The 22,366-nt window shown below is 41.8% G+C and overlaps 1 protein-coding gene across 2 annotated transcripts in view; it reads right to left on the bottom strand.

Moving 5' to 3' along the window:
• Positions 1-21,340, bottom strand: part of syde2 (synapse defective 1, Rho GTPase, homolog 2 (C. elegans)) — a 73,050-nt gene extending 51,710 nt beyond the window's left edge. The window contains exons 1-3 of one of the 2 annotated variants that reach the window (XM_089000622.1): positions 19,236-21,340; positions 5,290-5,576; positions 3,798-4,146 (exon numbers count right to left, since the gene is read on the bottom strand). In XM_089000622.1, the coding sequence (XP_088856748.1) occupies positions 3,798-4,146; positions 5,290-5,576; positions 19,236-21,201 (2,602 nt within the window). In that variant the 5' untranslated portion in view covers positions 21,202-21,340. The remainder of the gene's footprint in view (positions 1-3,797; positions 4,147-5,289; positions 5,577-19,235) is intronic. The other variant, XM_089000623.1, reaches the window with a different exon arrangement.
• Between the last annotated feature and the right edge of the window lie 1,026 nt (positions 21,341-22,366).

Below are 22,366 nucleotides of genomic sequence, written 5' to 3'. Positions count from 1 at the left end.
ACAGAAGACTGTGTTCCTTGGCAGGCCCTATGATCCAAATCACTCTTTGATTCAACTAATCACTGGAAACTGCCCACCGGTGGGCATACAATACAATGCGTCGTTATGAAAAGCATATACTTTGGTATAGTCATATGCTTGACTCAAGCCAGGCCTCAGTCGCTTGAAACTCACTTGCCAAAACCTTCAGAAACACTTTTTGTATATGGTACATTTATTCGTTGACCTCAGAACGGAAGTTAAATTTCAACTCAGGCCTCGTTTGGAGTTTGCATGTTCTCCCGGGCCTGCGTCAGTTTTGTTCGGGTATTTCGGATTCCTCCCATATAACATGAACGGTAGAGTGATTGAACACTCAAAAATTGTTTTTAGGTATGAGTGTGAGCATGGGTGGTTGATCATCTGTGTGTACCCTGCCATTGTTTGGCAACCAGGTCAGGGTGTCCCACGCCTAATGCCTGAAGATGGCTGGAATGGGCTGCAGCAACACCTGTGACTATTGTGAGCATAAAGAACATAGGTGGATGGATAAAAATAATCTGAAAGAAAACAATCAATTATTGTAGTTGGCAGCATGAGGGGACCAAATTAAGTTGAAAGTAAAAGTTATCAGTTATATTTATCACATTTTTTTAAATAACTGGCTGATTAATCAGTTCGGATTCGAATTTTTTCTGCCAAATGTAAAAATCGCCATTGTCCTCAAAAGTGCAGTTGGTCTCTACTTTATACACGTCACTAATGTGTTCTATCACAGGGTTGAGATATGCACCACAATCCTTGCTTTTGAAATCAAGAAGAAAATATTTCAAACTTGACCATGGCTGTGTGAACAGTCTTCCTGTTATGTCAATTCACTTCCTAAAATCTGCAACTGCAACAAAATATCATCAACAACCTCAAAATTGTGAAGCAGAATGGCAATCACAGTAAACACGCAGGAATTAAGTGCAAAGTCACAAGGCAATAGGGAAGAAAGTAATTCTGAAGTGAAAGAACAGGACCATTAAAAAGCACACATCTCCCTCTTCTCATTTTCCTATTCACCCAAACAGTATACCTGTACCATATCATCACAGGACAATTTTCAACGGCACCACAATCTCAGCCGTTCCATAGTGTAAGTGTGGGATTTAATCAGATCCCAAGTAGGTCACTGCTCAAAGCAAACATTAAAAAAATCACTTCCAGTGACACCCAGAGAACATTTGTTCACAAATAATACAATTAATCATTTCATTGAGCCATTATTAGCAGAAGTAACATGAATTCAATATGCTTTGTGCGTGTGTCATGATTATTTATTTTGGACTGATTTGGTTTGCCCCTAAACTTACAGAGAAGGTTTTCGGTGAAAGGGAACATTTCGGCACCGTGCAAGACGCACTGAAAGTCATAAAGGCATTGGAAAACTAATCTAATACAAGAATGATTAACTGTCTTAAGGAAAATTCATCACTTGCATTTCAGCGGTGAAATATAATATACAGTAATAATATAATAATACGGTGTCTTGATGAAAATTACTCCAAAGCTCATTCATCATTCTTTCAATAGAACTTCTGCTAGGTGTACTGAATTTGTATTTCATTTCCTCAGCACACCTAAACCGCTCATTCATCTTTGTACTCCTTCAGCAAGTAAGAGACTGCTTCTCTGCTGAACAAAAGGAGTTGCCACAGCGAATCAATGTCCTCCATCTAACTCGGATTTGTGCATCCTCCTCTCTCCCATCAGCGACCTTCATGTCCTCTTTGACAACATCCATTAACCTCCTCTTAGGTCTTCCTTTTGGTCTCCAGCCTGGCATTTCAAGGCTCAGCATCCTTCTCCCGATATAGTCACTTTCTCTCCTCTGGACATGTCCGAACCATCTCAGTCTGGCCTTTTTGACTTTGAAAGCCTCTAATATGAGTTGTCCCTCTGATATACTCATTCCTGTCAGCCTGTCCATCACCATAGCGAATAAGAAGGGGCTCAGAGTTGACCCCTGCTGGAGTCCCACCTCCACCTTGAATTCCTCCGTCACACCGACAGCACACCTCACAATCGTCTTAAAGTCATGATACATGTCTTGTACCGCTCTGACATACTTTTCTGTCACTCCAGACTTCCTCGTGCAATACCACAGCTTGTCTATGGGCCCCCTGTCATAGGCTTTCTCCAGATCTACAAAGACACAATGCAATTCCTTTTGACCTTCTCTTTTAGCATTCTTAAAGCAAACACTACATGTCGTACTCTTTTTTTTTGCATGAAGCCATACTGCGGCTCATAAATGTTCACTTCTGCTCTTAGTCTAGCTTCAACTACTCTTTCCCATAGTTTCATTGTATGGCTCATCTACTTTATTCTTCTGTAGTTACTACAACTCTGCACATCTCCCTTGTTCTTAAAAATGGGCACCAGTACACTTTGCCTCCATTCTTCAGGCTCACCATCTAAGATCTTGTTGAACAACCCAGTCAGGAAAGCACTGCCACCTCTCAAAGACACTTCCATACCTCGATTGGTAAACCATCAGGCCTGAGTGCCTTTCCACCCTCCATCCTCTTCAGCACCCTCCTCACTTCATCCTTACTAATGTTTGCTACATTTTGGTCCACAACAGTCACGTCTTCAACTTTTTGTTCCTTTTCATTTTCCTCATTCATCAATTCTTCAAAGTACTCTTTCCATCTTGCCATCACACTACTGGCACATGTTAATACATTGCCATCTCTATCTCTATACCTGCTGCAGGTCCTCACCATCTTTGTCTCTCTGTCTCACCAGCCTGTAAAGATCAGTCTCGCCTTCCTTGCTGTCCTGCCGAGCATACAAGTCATCATAGGCCTCTTGTTTGGCATTTGCCACCTTTACTTTAACCATGCACTGCCTCTCCTAGTCCTGCTGTCTACTCTCTTCCGTCCTCTCAGTGTCCCACTTCTTCTTTGCTAGCCTCTTTCTCTGTATAGACTCCTGCACCTCCCCATTTCATCACCAAGTCTCCTTATCTACCTTTATTCGAGTCGATACACCAAGAACTTCCCGATCTGTTTCTCTGATTATGTTGTCATTTTCCTTCCACAAAATTGTATTCATTTCTATATCGTAAATAGCACTGCTTTTCTTGATTTGACAATCATTTCTTGTATTGTGTAAACATAAGATGTAAAACACACTTTAAAAATCACCTGTACACATTGCATGGGCTACACTGAGGTCTATCGCGCCATCAACAATAAGTATCGGCCTTCTTCAGTACCCCCACATTCAGTCATTGATTTGATTATATCTTTATTTAAGTTGGATGGACAATCGGTTAGCACATCTGCCTTACTGTACAGAGACTTGTGCCTTCCGAGGAGGAGTTTTCATGCTTTTCCGATGGATGTGCAAACCTATTAAACCTGATTATATACCTCTGTGCTTCATATATATGATTTTTTTGTTTATTATTTTAATAGATCCATTAATTGATATTGGGCGGAATATGATGTACTTGATGGTACGAAGCACTATACTCCGTCACAATACAAGTCAATCTTGGAAAATGTGTTCATGCAATAAATGGCAAGGTGTCTCAGAATTTTTGACAGTTATTGGATATACCAAGTATGTTTTGAAGGGGTTATTGTGAACCTTCATACATAATCTATCAAAGGTGCTCACATCAAATTCTTGGCTGCAAAAACATGAACGCACATGATAGTGCATTTTTCCCCATAAAGTTAGATAGTTGCGTTAGCACGATTTTCAACAGTGCAACTGTTAAAAAGTATCAACATTATGATTTTTCTCTTTTCTTGACTTACCTCCAGATTGGCTGGTGGAAGGCCCTCCCTCCTCCGGAGGTCTCGACATAAACATCTGTCTGTGTGGATGTTGTGCCTCTGACGAATGGACAGCATTTCCTTGACTGCCATCTCCTGAACTGCTTTCAGCGAGCGACTCCGACCCGCAGATCTCCAGAGTCCTCCCATTGTGACCTCTACTGGGCCTCCTCTGAGGCTCAGGCCGGAGGGAGTCAAGCAGACAGCTAGAATGTCTGGATTGTTCGATTTCGTCATCCTCGGGAATTGGGTTGTACCAAATCTCGCCTTCATCGTCGGCATCATTCTCTTCTGCTGGGTCTACATTCCTAGGGTGGGGCGACACATTCACCTAAATACAAACAAGCAAAGCAAAATACGGGTCAGGGGGGACAACAACTTAAAAGCTGTAAAGCTGTCATAAAAACATATTATACATTGTATGTACATTAAGAGGAAGGGGAAATTGGTTTTCACTGAACCCCATATGGTATGAGTTGGAATGATAGAGACAAACTCACAGTTTATTCATTTAGTTTCATCCCTCACTTATAATCAATACCACCATCTATCCGAGATCGGAAACTGATCTCCAAAATATTACCACTTGCCACTAGTTAGACTGTTTCACAGTCAGTTTTGACAGTGAGTTTCGTGTTTTATTTGATGAACCCTTATTATTTGTACTTCATGTTCAGAAATATCAAAGCACATATTTTAACACAAAATTACATTTTTATGCACTGGTTTAACAATAATATGGCGACTCAGATGTACTGTATGCTCAGGATTGCATGCGCAAACACGAGTCTTAAATCCATCGTTGACCTTAGATCTCCTAAATGCTTTTCACAACAAACGGATAAATAGATATATATGTGTTAATTCGTCTGTGTAAGCTCTCAGTCGTACAGGAGTGGTCCATCGATGAGAAGGTTTCTTCAGCCGTCATCTGTACAAATTTGAAGGTTTTGGACGTTTCGCCTCCTATCCAAGAGGCTTCGTCAGCGTTAGCTGACGAAGCAAAACGTCCGAAACCTTCAAATTTGTACAGATGACGGCTGAAGAAACCTTCTCATCGATATGTGTTAATAGTTTTTTTTTTCAATTCATTGTTATAGGTGGCCAAGTGTTCCATTATTTATTTTTAAATTGAGTTGATTTGTTTCTGGCAAATAAGTAGACAAGTAGGTAGAACAAAACAAAATGAAACATACCAAATAGATTGATCCCGCTTTGTCTGTATTCCTTAATTACTCAAATAAAAAAAAAAAAACAAGAAAAGCAAAGACCTCTTGTCTTTTTGTTTTTGTGTTGTTGAGAAAATGTGAGATTTAGATCTCGCGTTAGTCTGATTTTAGTGGGTTTAAGATTAGAACAGATACACCATAGAAGTAAGATCAAGCTCGTTATCTTTAAAGCAAATCGGGAATTTCTTGTGTGAATCCATCCAGCTAAAAGCTGTTCTCCATTCCAGCAAGACGGGCAAATTAACCTTGGTTAGAAGCAGATGGCCGGGCAGTGATGATGGTACCCCTGAACTTCTCATTTGCTCTGGAGAAGGACTGGGCGGAGGTGGTAGCTGTGTGTGGCCAGGTCTGGCCTCCTCCTCAGCTCCCAGCTTGCCTTGCAAATCATCCTTATTGCAATGATTCTTTGCAAGGGTGCTTTGCTGCAGCCAGTTACGCTTCTTGGCAACTGTGATGGTGTGGACGTGCGATCGCCACGTTGAAGGCTCATTAGCCTTGGCAGACTCTTGCGTTTGGCCATTCTTAGTGAGAGCTGAATGTGCAATAAAAGGAAAAGGTTAGAAAATGAACGGCTGACCATCACACACTAAGAGACATTCAAACCAAAGGAATCAATGTTATCATCCATACATCTATTTTCTACACCACTTTTCCCAGAACTGAAATGCGGGTGAGCAGGAGCCTATCCCAGCTGACTTTGGCCGAAAGGTGAGGTACACCCTGGATGCTTCTGATGAAGTAGTTTCATTCATTTTCATTTCAATCTAAAATTAAATCAGATTTCACACTACTTTAAAGGCAATTTGGGCCCTGTCACTCTGAAGGAAAACGCTGTATCATGAAACCAAAGGAGTGTTCAAAATATTTGAACAAACGCATAAATATATAAAAATATACAGGTATGGCTATGATTGGTGGATATTAGGGTTGGGGTTTGGGGGGGGTGCCAGAGCCTATCCCAGCCTTTCTTCGGGCAGTAAGAGGGGGACACTCTGAACCGGTTGCCAGCCATTCATAGAGTGAATAGAGGAGAACAACCATCCACACTCACACTCATATCCTGGGACAATTGGGAGTGTTCAATCAGCTTGCCATGCATGTTATTGAAATATGGAATGAAACCAAAGGTACCCAAAAAACATAAAACCTGGTATCTTTGCATTATGAGGCCAATGCGCTAATCTCTGGACCACTGGACTGCCCCGTTTTGATAAGAATCCTGATATATTTTAAAGTGGAAGGATTTGATTTGGTTTCTTTCAATGTATCCATATCTTTTAAGGGACAACCGACACCATTTTTTTGTTTCCTAACCGACATCAGAAAAATGTTTTATAGCATCTAAAATATCCAAAACACACAGGCTGATATTTGTAGTCACATGCAAAACACCAATAAAAATGACTTAAAGTGTCCAAGAACTACTTCAAATTGAACCCGGAAGTGGCCAGTTTCAACAGGTCGCGCGCCCTTTTTCATGACGTCACACCAGGACGTCTTGCCCTGCTCGAGAATCAAAACAATGGCTTCAGATTCGGAGAAGATGCTTTCTTGTTACTCATCCAGTTATGAATTTGATTCAAATAGTTCTGAATTGAAAAGCATAAATGTTTGCAATCAATTAAAGAAGTCCTCCCGTATCAATTCGAGCCATCAGGATTCCAATGTAGCGTCCCAGAAAATGCACAAGATGGCGCCCAAGCTCCATTGGAAATGGGCGGATTTGTCTGCTGGGAATTTGTGTCGACTAGTATCAAATAGTACTCTTGGTGCAACACACAACGATTCGCCATCGCGTTATTTATGTGTTTTCCTTCTAATTTCGCCATCAACACGGATTAACAAGTTTTCAGACCAAACAAAGTACCCAACATGCATTGTGTGCTGCTTTCGCTGTCAGGGGCGTTCCACACGTGACGTCGCGTCAGGCATTGTCATCAACTCAAAAACAAGACTTCCTGAATATTCAGCGCAAGTCTTAAAACGTAAAATATAGCTATATGCGGTGGAATCTTTGTAAAATACGCTCAATAGAAGTCATTTGAAGTAATTTTATAAATTATGGACACAATTTGTCAGTTGTCCTTTAAATCAAAATTCATGCCTTCTTTCTTTCTTTTTTTTGTGACACCGCTAATGGTATACAGTTCACATACTATTTGCTACCTCACATCTGCTTTCATTCTTTTCTCTAGCTCAGTGGTTCTTAAGCTGGGTTCGATCGAACCCAAGGGGTTCCGTGGCTCCTCCGCCGCAGAGCTTCACCCCTCTGTCTCGTCTGCAGTTAGTGGGCACAGTAATTGAAAGAAGGGTTCGGTGAATGAGCATATGAAACTGGTGGGGTTCGGTGCCTCTAACACGATTAAGAACCACTGCTCTAGCTCAAAGAGCCAAGTCTTGTTTGGGCTTGTTGGTAATTTGTTCGCGTATTTTTATGAGGCTGTTTTTAGAAATACTGTTTTATCACCACACTATTAATCAGACTGTCACAGGCTTTCCGGAAGGACTTCAGCTATTTTCTCCTTTGTTCTTACAAACTCCACTCATATCTATTTTGTGAACATGTAACAAATTATGTATATTTTAGAATTAACATTCATGACTGTTCTTGAAACAGTCACTGCAAACCATCTTGTGTGTTTTTGCTTGATCAAGAGTGGTCATCAGAGAGAAATACATGTATTTTGATGATATATTGAGGGAAACGCCTTGCTGTAACTTGTAAGGCAGAAATATTTAAAAGCATGTTTTTTTTTTTGTCTGAAAAGCCCCCCCACATCCTTTGATGAGATAACTTCTTTTTTTTCCATAAGCATTTGCATCCACCAAATTATGGAGTGTAAGTAACATTATATTCAAGAATTCAGACTGAATAAAAAAACACCTGGTATGTCCATACCACTTTTTCTGCCACAAAGAAAAAAAACCCGACTGGTTAAATGTTGTTTCAGGAACTATTGGAAAGGCAAAAACTACACATAAACTGACATAATCATGAGTGTTTCTTTCTAGAAATAACAAGATACGGTGGCATATGGAGACAAACGTGATGTTGGACAAACTTCTCTTTCTCATTTTGTTCTTTTCTGTCTGAATTTTGCTCTCCCATATGGATTTTGTACTTCTACATTCATATTCTCTTTTCATTGTGAAAGGCATTCAATGTCAATTCAACATTCTTGTTGATGTAAGGACCAAAGTTAGTAATTTTGAGACCGTCTGGTTGGAAAACATCTGACTTGAAGGACAGAAATGCGAAAATATATATTTTTTTCTCTCAACATTACACAACACGTTCACTACAGTAAGCAAATATCTTTCCAGCTCAGTCATTTGAGACGTGTCATAATCTGTGGAATTTTTGTCTTTATCGGAGTGACTATTTTAGAATGTCCCCGAATATTAGATAATTGGATACATCCAAGTATGTATAGTATCAAGTGATACTGTGAAACGTCACGTCAGCAGGTTTAATGTCATATTTTTCTTGAAAGTGAAGTTTAGTTTAGTTGTTAAAAACCATAATGAGTATAATTGTATAAACTGCATGTGGAAATATCTCTTCCTTTCAGCACAATGAATTATGCTGCAGTCCCTAGACCGAATAATATTTAAACAACATGAATGATGATAACGCCTAATAGCCTAAAATAAGGCTGACTCTGTGCCTTTTCCTGAGTTGAAAGGAAGGTATTTTTTTCAGAGTTCCACATTGTCGAAGACAACAATGGTTCCTTTTCTAATCCAGTCGCAAATTCCATTTGCATGCTATAAATTGCCTCCGTCTGGGAATTTTTTTTTTTTCCTTTTCTTGTGACTACCATCACATATCAGATATGAGAACATTGGAAAGAAAAAAAGATGCAGTTAAAGTAAAAATGTGCGGGTAAAGTATTTTTTAGGTGTTAATCAAACTGAAGATTGGTTAGCCTTAGTGGAGGTCTGCAAAAAAACAGCTTCCAACAAAGATTCCACAAATGTTCAAGCTGCAATGCTTAGGACAACAGAAGGCCTCCGTGTTTAGTTCTTCTCAGAATGCCATCTTTTAGAAGGGGTCCTTCATAATTGAAAAGAAACATGTGCAGACACGAACAGCATTCCAGAGGACAGCTCCAGATTTTACTGCCTGAACGCCGGCTTCACGGCTGCCGCACTCCTTTTTGGCTCCAACAAATTTGCAAATCAACAAACCACTCGCTGGACTTTTATGACGTCTTTCTGTTTCTGTGTTTGTGTACGTGATAGATCGGTGACCAGCTTCGGGTGCAACTGTGACCTTCTGGGCTGCTCGCAACCCTGGACAGAATAAACGGCAAAGTATATGCATCTATGGATGATAGATTGATGTTTCGATTTAAAACATTTTTCTCAGGCATATTTTGTCTTCAATCCTCAGAGTTGTGTTTACTTAAAAAGAGAGAGTGGTGACCTACCAGACAATGTAGAGAGAACTAGTTCAAATACATTTGCATAACAGGGCTGCACAACCTGCTTCCCTGTGGCACGGCACTGTTTAGAGGATGCGGTGAGCCTACATAAATCTCACACCCTTTCAAGGTAACAGATGGCCAGAGCACAATAATATAAGGTTTGCATGTCCGTGTGGGAGGAATAGTGGTAGCGCTGAGAGGAGAAGTGTTATGGTTTGGCAACACTGCTAAAAACAGAGAAAGCTTATTTCCTGGATGTACTATTAAAAACCTGTAGTCGTGCAACTCAACCGCCCTCTAATTATATTCTCAATCTAAATCTACCGAGTGATTGATTTCATTTCTCCTTTGTGAACACTTGATCCACTTTCCCACCAACTTTCCTTCTAGCTTGTTTCCGCAAAAGCTCTTCTTTTGATAAACACAAACCCTCCACCAACAACGTTTCTCTTGCATAAAGACGACACTGTTGTGTACAGCGTTTTGGTCTCTCTTTCAAAAGGGGATCTTTGTCTGTTTGCCATACATACATGCCGGTTAATGCACATTCATATGGTAATGAGGATTCTCTGAGTAGTTTTTTCTCTTTTTACATCAGTAAACGCCACAGATTGTCCGGGGTTACATCACACGTCAACACGAGCATCCCTGCTGAGATGTTTTGCAGTGTGGCTGAATGCATATACGACTTCTTCTTAAGACAGGGGTGTCCAAATATTTTGCAAAGGAGGCAAGATTTGGTATGTTAAAATGTAGGGGGGGGGGGCAACATTGGCGGACGTTCTTTTCATAGAACAGCAATTCATTTAAATACATATACATACATACATACATACATACATACATACATACATACATACATACATACATACATACATACATACATACATATTGTGGGACGAATAATGGTTTTCTGATAAAGGTTTTCTGATTTCAGCGATCCATTCTGTGTTTCACATTTGCTTTTTTATTTTAATTTCGGTTCATTTGAAACCTGCATATCAAATTTGAATTGACAAAAAAAATTGAAGATTCACTTAAAGGACAACAGACACATCCAGACAAGTTGCGTCCATAATTTGTAAAATCACTTCAAATGACTTCTACTGAGCGCATTTTACAAAGATTCCACCGCATGTAGCTATATTTTACGTTTTAAGAATCACACTAAATATTCAGGAAGTCTTGTTTTCGAGTTTATGACGATGCCTTACGTGATGTCACGGAGGGAACGCTCGTGACCGAGAAAGCGACACACAATGCATTTTGGGTACTGAAACACAGAGTTGATTGCGAAATTAGAAGGAAAACTACATAAATAACACAATGGTGAATCATTGTGTGTCGCAGCCAATTGCGGTAACACGCCTAAAGAAGGTGTAAGTTTACATAAATTCCCAGCGGACAAATCAGCCCATTTCCAATGGAGCTTGTGCGCCATCTTGTGCATTTTCTGGGCGCGACATTGGAGTCCAGACGGCTCAATTGATACGGAAGGACTTATTTAATCGATTGCAAACATGCTTTCCTCTTCAGAACTATTTGAATCATATTCATAACTGGATGAGTAACAAGAATCTGAACTCTCTGAAGCCATTGTTTTGATTCTGGAGCGAGGCAGTGTGTGACCAATAGTGACGTCACAAACAAGGGGGCGGGACTTTCTGAATCTGCCCAGTTCCGAGCTCATTTTGTGGCAGTTTTGGGACACTTTAAGTAATTTTTATTGGTGTTTTGCATTTGACTAAAATATCAGCCTGCGTGTTTTGGGTATTTTAGATGCTCTAAAACGTTTTTCTGATGTCAGTTAGGAAACAAAAAAAAATGGTGTCGGTTGTCCTTTAACTTTACTTTTTTAGGCACTGTAATTAACATCTTTATTAGTAACCATTTTATAAAATCCTAATAGAGCCTCTAGATGGCAGCACTGAGCACACGCAATTCAACACGCGGACCTGACGTTACTGATTTTATGACGGAGCCTGCGTGCCGGATGACAATTGACCACGGCCGCATTTGGCCCCCGGGGTAGACTTTGGACATGCTGTCTTAAGTGCTTTGTCTTCATACCCAAATACCTTAAGATGAATAGCTCAACAAGGCTCTCCGATGACATATTTACTGAAAAAAAGACGAGGAATGTCCTCGATAGTATGACTCACTAAGGTCATTACAAATACCAATGCCCCACAGTTCTCCTTCACCACTTGACAGTATGCCTTTCAAAACTGCCTTTCGTCAAAATTGTTATACAAACACATCAGATCGACATGTTTTTTTGTGTGAGACAGAGATTTAGCTAACTGTGGGTTTGGCATGTTGCTCCAACTAAACATAATCATTCTGACATGAGTCAACAACCACCCTGTGACAGTGGCATTCTCTTGTCATTGTTATTTCGGAACCCCAGAGCAAGCACACATTGTTCATTCATGGGGTGAAAGTGACGCCACGCAAACAAGTTAAACAGCAGGAATGGCATCCCAAAAATTCTACCCAATGTACCCAATGTCTTTTAAATGCAAGTTACCATGGAGCTGCCCTAAGTTAATGACTGGGGAGGAAGGCAACGTGACAGCCCAACCCCCTTACCCTTAAACACAACACAGCGAGTTAGCGCACTTGGTCCTGTTCTGCTTTGGATTCCTCTGGTCACAGCTGTGGAAATATTCAGGGAAATCACGTAGAGGCAGACATTGGGGAAAATACAAAAAAAAAATGTTCCCCAAACTTTGGGTTGCACTCAGCATGGCTCTCGAGCCAGTCTTCATGGTGTTGATTCTTGACAGAATAAAATGTGTTTTTGTTTTTGTTTTTCAGCTAAGGTAATATTTTGAAAGACGTGATCAATTTTAAAGTGAGGGTCAAGTACAGGAATAGCAAATCTTGATCTGAACAACTTTAAGAAAACCTCGTTTCAAAGAATGATAGCAGGGGTTCCCAACCCGGTTCTATTGAACCCAAAGGATTCGGTGAATCAGTCTTAGGGGTTCAACAGAGCCTCTGCAATGAAGATTCAGACACACCTGACTCGACACATGATCACATGACATCACTTGTCCAATCAGTACTGCTGGAAATGTAGTTAGGTCAACCGTGATAGTACATAATGTCGTTTTTATTTTGTTTTTTTTTTTAAATACATGATAACTCTGTCAAGCAAAAACAGAAAGTGGTTGGTTTAATATGAATCAATGTGGATTCATATGTATCACAGAACGTGAAGGGACTTAGTCTCCTATCTGTATGATTTGTTAAATTGACCAACGATAATCATTTACTGGAAAAACTGAAGGATCACCTCTTGAATCATATTTTTGTTTCACTAATGAAAGGTTCGGGGAATGTTCATATGAACTGGTTGGGTTTGATACCTCCAACTTACTTTTTTTTGTTGTTGTTCTTTTGACTTCAAGACGGCGCCGCGAGAGTGGCTGCCTTTCCAGCAGCTCATGTATTTCTTTTTTCTACTTTCATTCCTTTCATCACTTTCACACTCACTGCTGTGAAATGTAAATTTCTCCACTGTGAGACTAATAAAGGCAAATCCAATCCAAGGTTAAGAACCACGGATGTACTGTATTCTGGAAAAAAATTGCCTTGCACAACGCAGAGGAGCCGCAACACAGAGAAGCCGCAGATATCACACTCTATTTCGAGCAACAGGGCACTGACAGTCGACAACAGTCACACACAAGGCAGCTCAACTATTTGCTCTGGAGCAAACACATGATGAAAATGATTATGTGATCTTTTACAGACCTAAAACTGACTGTCCGACAAAAATCAGTCGCATAGTCAGAGGCTAAATTGGATAAATTTGAAAATATGAATAGTTTGATCATTATTGGGGATAAATGTGGTGTTTACAACATTAACCGAATGTCTTAAAGGGCAACCGACGTCACTTTTTTGTTTTTTAACTGACATCAGAAAAACGTTTTATAGCATCTAAAATACCCAAAACACGCAGTATGATATTTTTAGTCGAATGCAAACCACCAAAAAAAATGATTTAAGTGTCCAAAATCTGCAAAAAATTGAGCTGCGAATTGGGCATTTTCAGAAAGTCCCGCCCCCAGTTCGTTGTGTCACACCAAGACGTCTTGCATTGCTGGAGAATAAAAACAATGGCTTCAGATTCGGATAATATGCTTTCTTGTTACACATCCAGTTATGAATATGATTCAAATAGTTCTGAAGAGGAAAGCATACATGTTTGCAATCGATTAAAGAATTTATTCCGTGTCATTTTGAGACAAACGGGCGGGGGGAATGTCTCACCCAAAAAGAGGCAAGAAAATGGCCACCGAGCTGTGAGGAATGAATCAGCCTGTTTCCACAGGCTGATACATTCCTTCCATGGAGCTTCGACTCCCTCTGCTGGCGGCTTTTGGATGTAACACAAGGGTGTTACATCCAAAAAAACAGTACAGCAAAATACATTGACGTGATGGAAAGACGCTACAATGCGTCTTTTTTACGGTCAGGAGGCGGTCCTTTTCTGACGTCACGTGAGGACTCGTCACCAACTCAAAAACAACATTTCCTGAATGTTCAGCGCGAGCCTTAACACGTGAAATATAGCTATATGCGGTGGAAAATAAAGGTAAAGTACGCCCAGTATAAGTCATTTGAAACCATTTTACAAATTATGGACACGACTTGTCTGGAGACGTCGGTTGTCCTTCAAAGGATGATACAATGAACGAAAACTTTCAAATAAATATACATTTCTGTCTTTTATAGTAAATCATGAAAATGTCAAGGCTTACTCCAAATCCGTTGAAAACTGTGCCGTTATATATATATATATGTATGTCAGAGCGGGGCAAGACATGTATCATGACTGTAAGACAGTTGTGAGGTGTGCTGTCGGTGTGACGGAGGAATTCAAGGTGGAGGTGAGACTCCACCAGGGGTCAGCTCTAAGCCCCTTCTTATTTGCTATGGTGATGGACAGGCTGACAGACGATGTTAGACAAGAATCTCCTTGGACCATGATGTTTGCATATGACATTGTGATCTGTAGCGAGAACGGGGACCAGGTGGCGGAGAAACTAGAGATGTGGAGATATGCCCTGGAAAGGAGAGGAATGAAGATCAGTCGCAGCAAGACGGAATATATGTGTGTGAATGAGAGGGATCCAAGTGCAAGAGTGTTGCTACAGGGAGAAGAGATAAAGAAAGTGGAGGATTTTAAGTACTTGGGGTCAACTGTCCAGAGCAATGGAGAGTGTCGAAAAGAGGTGAAGAAGCCTGTCCAGGCAGGCTGGAGCGGCTGGAAAATTGTCAGGTGTGATCGGAGGGTTTCAGCTAGGATGAAAGGAAAAGTGTATAAAGCAGTGGTGAGACCAGCCATAATGTTTGGACTGGAGACAATTCCACTGAAGAAAAGACAGGAAGCAGAGCTGGAGGTAGCAGTGCTGAAGATGTTGATGTTTTCTTTGGGAGTGACCAGGTTGGATAGGATCAGGAAAGAGTACATTAGAGGGACAACTCATAGTAGAGGCTTTGGGGAGAAAGTAAGAGAGGCCAGACTGAGATGGTTTGGACATGTCCAGAGGAGAGAGAGTGACTCTATCGGGAAAAGGATGCTGAGCCTTGAACTGCCAGGCAGGAGACCGAGAGGAAGACCTAAGAGGAGGTTTATGGATGTGGTCAAAAAGGACATGAAGGTAGCTGGTGTGCGAGAAGAGGATGCACAAAACCGGGATAGATGGAGGACATTGATTCGCTGTGGCGACCCCTGAAGGGAAAAGCCAAGAGGAAAAGAAGAAGAAGACGGTAGTAAATCTATACAGTGATACCTTGGCTTACGAACTTAATTGGTTCCCAGACAGAGTGAGTAAGGCGAAAAGTGTGTTTCCCAAAAATTAATTTCCCATAGGACACCATTAAAATGAGAATAATCCCTTCCTAGGGGCCCATAAAACATAATTTTCTATTTTCTAATTTTCTAAGCCTTAAAACTACACAAAAGATACCTTATTTTATGTATAATAAATGTGCTATGGTATTATAATTAGCCGGGTACATATTGCTTAGCTCAGACGCTTGCTTTCTGCTGCCAGTAGTATATTGATGCTAACGTTAGCAAGGGGCTTGTCATAGTGCGACGGACATTCGACTGTTTCATCAATGGAATTGTTTCATTGCAAATTAGAATATGTCAACCCTTGTGTCAACCGTTGAGACCTTCAAGTTCCTGGGAATCACAGTCTGCCAGGACATGAAGTGGGAGGTCAACACCAACTCTATCCTGAAAAAGGCCCAACAGAGAATGTACTTCCTGAGGCTGCTAAAGAACCATGGCCTGCCACAGGAGGTGCTGCAACATTTTTACACGGCTGTCATCGAATCCATCCTGTGTTCTGTCATCACCGTTTGGTTCGGGGCCACCACAAAAATGGACAAAATCCGACTTCAACGGACAGTTAGGACGGTGGAAAAAATCATTGGCACCGCCCTACCCACTCTCGAGGACTTGCACACTGCAAGAATCCAAACTAGGGCGCGGAAAATCCTACTGGACCCTCCGCACCCTGCCCACCACCTTTTCCAGCTACTCCCCTCAGGCAGGCGCTACCGATCCATGCGCACCAAATCCAGCAGACATTTAAACAGCTTCTTCCCCCAAGCCATTAAATCTTTGAACTCTTTCAACAGTAGCCAAAATGGAACTGTATAGTGCCACTTAGCAGTTTTTTTGACGATACTAGTGCAGCGTGTTCTACCGGAAACAAATTCCTTGTGTGTTCTACATACTTGGCAATAAAGATGATTCTGATTCCGATTCTGATCATATTAGAACCTGTTCTCTCCACAAAGGCAAATGAACCTGATTTTTTTTATTCGTCTGCTTATTCAAAAGTGGGCGTTTACCTGTTTCGACATCAACAGCACCTAAGTCAAGACCATCCAATCAAAATTGCGCTTTCCGCCAACACACGCCAACACATGCCAACACATGCCAACACATGCCAACACATTCCAACACAGTATAAACAGGCATGTGCGTAATCTGTAGGTCATGGCAAGATTAGAGCTACTTGTCTACTTTTTCTAGCTGGAAACGAGCTTCAGCTGTCTACTATGAAACATAAATACTTTTTGATTTTGCTTCTACATCAGTAATAGTCATCCACATTGCAGCGAATAAGATTCTCACAAATTCCAATCTCATGAAAGAATTACGAGAGTCATTGTCAGAAGGAGGATTGGAAAGCGGGTGGCCCGCTGATCCAGTGCGTCGATTCACGCTTCGATCTCGCAGTGCAGAGGTTATGGGTTCAATCCACACTTCGATGACCCTATATGGAACTTTCATGGGGTTTTCCCCGAGCGGGCGTGGGTTTTTTCGGGGTACTCCAGTTTCCCCCCATGTTCCAAAATATGCTGATTTTACAGTCTAAATTGTCTCGAGGTATGAGTATGTGTACAGATGATTGTTTGTATCTGTGTGATGGCTGGGATAGGCTCCAGCATCCCCTGTAACCTGAGCAAGGATTAAGACGATCGGAAAATGAATGTAAAAAAGGATTGGAAAACTATGATTTGCTAAGCTAACCTTTTGTTCTGGACTGTAAAGATGGTGTGTGCATTCAAGCAGAGCATATCCACTTTTGAACAGCTAAATAATGGCCAAGTTCATAATTTTCTGGAGAAAATACAAAATAATGCTACACACAAAGCTAAACAGAAAATGATGGGTATGTTTTTTTGCAGCAACCGGTATGTCAGCTGTCATGAGTTTTGATTTGGACTTTTGCAAAAGAAATGTTCCCAAAATTACCTTAAAGCAAAACCAACGCCTCCGGACAAGTTGTGTCCATAATTTGTAAAATCACTTCAAATGATATCTACTGAGCGTATTTTACAAAGGTTTCACGGCATATAGCTATATTTTACATTTTAAGACTCGCGCTGAATATTCAGGAAGTCTTGTTTTCGAGTTGATGACGATGACTGACATGACGTCATGTTTGGAACGCACCTGACCGAGAAAGCGACACACAATGCATTTTGGATACTTTGTTTGGTCTGAAAATTTTGTGTTGATCCGTGTTGATGGCGAAATTAGAAGGAAAACACATAAATAATGCGATGGTGAATCGTTGTGTGTTGCACCAAGACTACTATTTGATTCTAGTTGACACAAATGTCCCGGCAGACAAATCAGTCCATTTCCAACGGAGCTTGGGCGCCATTTCGTGCATTTTCTGGGACACATTGGAGTCTTGATTGCTCGAATTGATACGCAAGTACTTCTTTAATTGATTGCAAACATTTATGCTTTCCTCTTCAGAACTATTTGAATCATATTCATAACTGGATGAGTTACAAGAAAGCATCTTCTCCAAATCTGAAGCCATTGTTTTGATTCATGACGTCCTGGCGTGACGTCACGAACAAGGGGGCGGGACATCCAGAAACTCGCAATTTCCGGGGTCATTTTGAAGTAGTTTTGGGACACTTGAACTCATTTTTATCGGTGTGTTGTATTTGACTAAAAATATCAGCCTGCGTGTTTGGGGTATTTTAGATGCTATAAAACGTTATTCTGATGTCAGTTAGGAAAAAAAAAATGGTGTCGGTTGTCCTTTAATGGAGAGCTGATCTTTTAGTGATATAGTCAGAATCAGAATCAAAATAAGAATCATCTTTATTGCCAAGTATGTTGAACACACAAGGAATTTGTTTCCGGTAGAACACGCTGCACAAGTATCATAAGTATAATCATACAGTTCCATTTGGGCTACCGTTCAAAGAGTTAATGGCTTGGGTGAATAAGCTGTTTAAGTAGTTTCCTGCCTCTTAGATTGATACCTATATTTGCTGAAAAATATTATACAGATTTTGCTTAAGATTTTGATCATTTTATACAAAATCACGAATGGATGCATTTCTCATTTGATTCGAGTCTTTGTTTAAAAGCATTTATTATTTAAACAAAGTCAGAAAAGTTAAGTCGTCATCATATGTTGTAGATTTTTTTACGAGAATAAGTGAAAAAAGTCATAGTAAACTGTAATTGTGATATATATATATATATATATATATATATATATATATATATATATATATATATATATATATATATATATATATATATATATTATTTAATTTTTTTTTCATATTGCCCATCACTCCAGTATGTTGACTGATAAATTATGGATATCTTGTGAAACTACTTTGTCCTTTTGGCAAGGTTTTACCATTAGGATAAATTGAAAGCCAATTGTTTTGCTCCCACTGAATTTTAAACATCATCTGAACAAAAAGACGCGTCAAAATCCAATGCAGATGGTTTCATGATACAGATGTTTTCAGTGGAACCCATTTTGTTCATAACCAGATGTCATTCACACACACACGTGCCCGCGCACACACACACACAAACACACACACAAATCCCATCATCGACACCAGGAAAACTCGAACAAGAGAATGAGTTAGTGGTTATTGGACGACACTGTGAGTGTTCCCATCTAAAACCTGATGTGCTATTAATCAAGTGTTAAAATGTGCCTACATTAGTTTGAAGAAAAGAACCCGGCACCAGAATCTTAAAAGAAAGCAAAGAGGCCCGAGGTGTCTCGTCACTTTGCTTTGCATCCAGAAGAGGAGGAGTGCCACCAGGCGGAGTGTACAGTACTATGAGTGGAGGATGATGAGAGTAATCACACAGGAAGGAGGGTAAAAGTTCTCTGATTTAGGAGATCCACGGGAGTTGAGGCCACTCCGTGCGGCCATCCTACCTGAATGCTCTGGTATCTTGCTTGCAGGGGACTTGACAGATTTTACCATTCGGCTGGCCATTTGGACCCCTGTGCCTCCGGGGCACATCTGGGGAGAGGGACGCTCCTGGTTTTGGCTCCCACCACGAGCTGAAGATGAACCCTCGATGCGTTGCTTCATTTCGAACGACAGTAGACGACCTTTGTGCATCCACTGTTGCATTTTGTTGACAGTGACACCATGGCCCTTGTTTGCTAAGTGTGGCCCCTCAACTGGAACCTGAGTTGACCGGTTACTATCATGTGGGAGTGGCGCTGATCCCTCTGTGTTGCTGTCCAAAGAACCAGTCGGGCTGTTGACTGATCCACTGCTTTGAAAAAGGTTCTCACCAGTGGCTTCTTGAAAAGGCTCATCGCTGTTTGTGGCATTGTAAACCACTAGAGATTTTGAAATTTCACCCCCTCTTAGAACTTCAGCCTCCTCAGGTTTTAGCTCTGAAACCAGTTCATCACACACCAATGGACTGGTTCGAAGAGCATTTGCGCAGTGAAACGGTCCAGCTGAATATCCGATGTCTCCATCACTAGCAGAGCGGTTTAAAGCAGGTTTCATCTGAGTCAGAAATAGATTGTCCACGCTCTTACACTTTAGCCTGGTTTTGAGGCCTAAATCAACGTTTCCACCAAGACACAATAGCAAGGAATCTGTGTCAGACACCTGCTGGGAGTTGTGCTCACCTCCAGAGGACCACGAGTCACTGTCCATGTTCCGGGCAGACAACCGTGAGCACAAGCTGTCCCTCGAGTGGCTACTACAAGAGGAGGTCATCTGATGTTCTGTTACTAAACCAGCACTTACCTGCTGGTCCAAATTAATGTCATTCATTGCATTGATCAAGAGGTAATAAGCCTCTTTCAACTGGGTTTTAAGCCTGTCTGTTTCCTGCGCACCGTGACTGTCATCTGCTTGTCCTTCATCCTGATCTATCCGAGGCAGCATCATCACATTTCCTCTATCCCTGGCACTTTTTGCTCGAGTTTCATAGAAAGGCAGAATTTCGTTATCATAGTAATCATCATCTTCACTGTCAAAAGGATGTTTGAGTGAAACCTTTGTGTCACACATGGATGCCATGTCAAAGTCACATATTTCTAGCTCAGTTGGGAAGAAGGCCGGGCTCTGCAGAGGGCTCCTGGACTCCCCTGAATACGCGGGGTCAAACATCTCAATTGTTCGAATGAGCTTTTCTTCTGTTTCAGTAGGGATTGTATTCACAAGCATTGATGTCTCCAGACTTTGGTTGCTGGGATTATGTACCTCGACAGCAATGACAGTTCTTTGCACATGCTTGGAATGTCCTTGGACCAGGGGCTCACAATCAGAAGTAGTACAGTTCCCTGATAATGCATCTGAATAAAAATCACTTGAATGGTCCCCGAAGCCAATTGAATCCCCCACGCTGCATTGCCATGGGACTGAGGTGAGGTGTTTCCTCTGTGCATGCGTTTCTCGTAACGACACCCCTCCTGAAATGGTGATCGTGTCAGCAGACGCGGGCTCCCAGTGGCTGGTATGAGCTTCTGTAATCGCATGTCCCGCAAACGGCACCTCTCTTTGAAGTGGTGCCCCCGGGAGCTGCCCATTAACCCCAACCCTGCCCCCGCTGCTGAGCAACGACAGACGTGAGCCGGCTAACTCCACTGACGAACTCAGCCGGAGCAAATCAACCCCCGTGGTTTGCACCACCGGGACGTCAAAACAATTCTCGTACGTGCTCATTCGCTCTGTCGTGTAATCCAGCCCCGATAGCGTGACTACCGGTTGATCCTCGACGCAGCCACGCTGCATTAGCAAAACTTTTTCTTTACCTTCTCGGTCCACATTCGCAGCAGCGGTTGAGCTCAATCCAGCGTTGAGCGTCTCTCCCTTCTTACACTTTTTCCCACGGAGTTTCGCAAGTAAAGTCCTCCGCAGAGGATCAGCCATTCCTTTGCGACGGGCCCGATAAGTTAAATTCCTCCCGATTCCTTTCAAAGCGATGGTCCCAAACGGGAATAGTCAAATAGGTTCACTTCTCTCGCTCTAGAGGACTCAGCTCGCCGCTGGAGCCTCGTCTCCATTCTTTCCTGTCACCTCCGCACTGGTTACACACTCCGTGGAGCCAGCCCACCTCTCTCTCTCTCTCTCTCTCTCTCTCTCTCTCTCTCTCTCTCTCTCTCTCTCTCTCTCTCTCTCTCTCTCTCTCTCTCTCTCTCTCTCTCTCTCTCTCTCTCTCTCTCTCTCTCTCTCTCACTATCTGTGTCTCTCTCATACACACTCTGTCTCTGTCTTTCTCACTCCTTGTCTCTCTCTCTCTTTCTCTTACTCTGTCTCTCTATCACTCTCACTCTGTCTCTCACTTGCGGTCTCTCTCTATCTATCTATCTTGCTCCTTCTCTCTCTCTCTCTCTCTCTCTCTCTCTCTCTCTCTCTCTCTCTCTCTCTCTCTCTCTCTCTCTCTCTCTCGCTCTCTCTCTGTTTCTCACTCTCTGTCTCTCTCTCTGTCTCTCTCTCTCTCTGACTCTCTCTGTTTCTCTCTCTCTGTCTCTCTTTCTCTCCCTATCCGTCTCTCTCTAACACACTCTGTATCTGTTTATCTCTCTTTCTCTCTCTCTCGCTCTCTCTCCCTCTCTCTCTGTCTGTCTGTCTGTCTCTCTCTTTCTCTGTCTCCCTATCTCTCTCTCTCTCATACACACTCTGCCTCTCTCTCTTTCTCTCTGTCTCTCTCTCTCTCTCTCTCTTGCTCTCCCTCTCCTGCTTTCTTTCTCTCTCTGTCGCTCTCTACCTTTCTTGCTCTGAGTCTTTCTCGTTCACTCTGTCTTTCTCTCTCTCTCACTCGCAGTCTCTCTTTCACACTGTCTCTCTATCACTCTCACTCTGTCTCTCACTTGCTGTCTCTGTCTATATCTATCTTGCTCTTTCTCTCTCTCTCTCTCTCTCTCTCTCTCTCTCTCTCTCTCTCTCTCTCTCTCTCTCTCTCTCTCTCTCTCTCAGTCACTCTCTCTCGCACTCTCTCTCTCTCACACTCTCGCTCTCTCTTTCTCTCGCCCCTATCTGTCTCTCTCTCATACTCTGTCTCTCTCTCTCTCTTTCTCTCGCTATCTTTCTCTTT

The sequence above is a fragment of the Hippocampus bargibanti genome, linkage group LG07, assembly GCF_051943395.1.
Source record: "Hippocampus bargibanti isolate YZ-2025 linkage group LG07, ASM5194339v1, whole genome shotgun sequence".
Classification (NCBI taxonomy): Eukaryota; Metazoa; Chordata; class Actinopteri; order Syngnathiformes; family Syngnathidae; genus Hippocampus; species Hippocampus bargibanti.
This window is presented reverse-complemented; position numbering and strand designations above follow the sequence as displayed.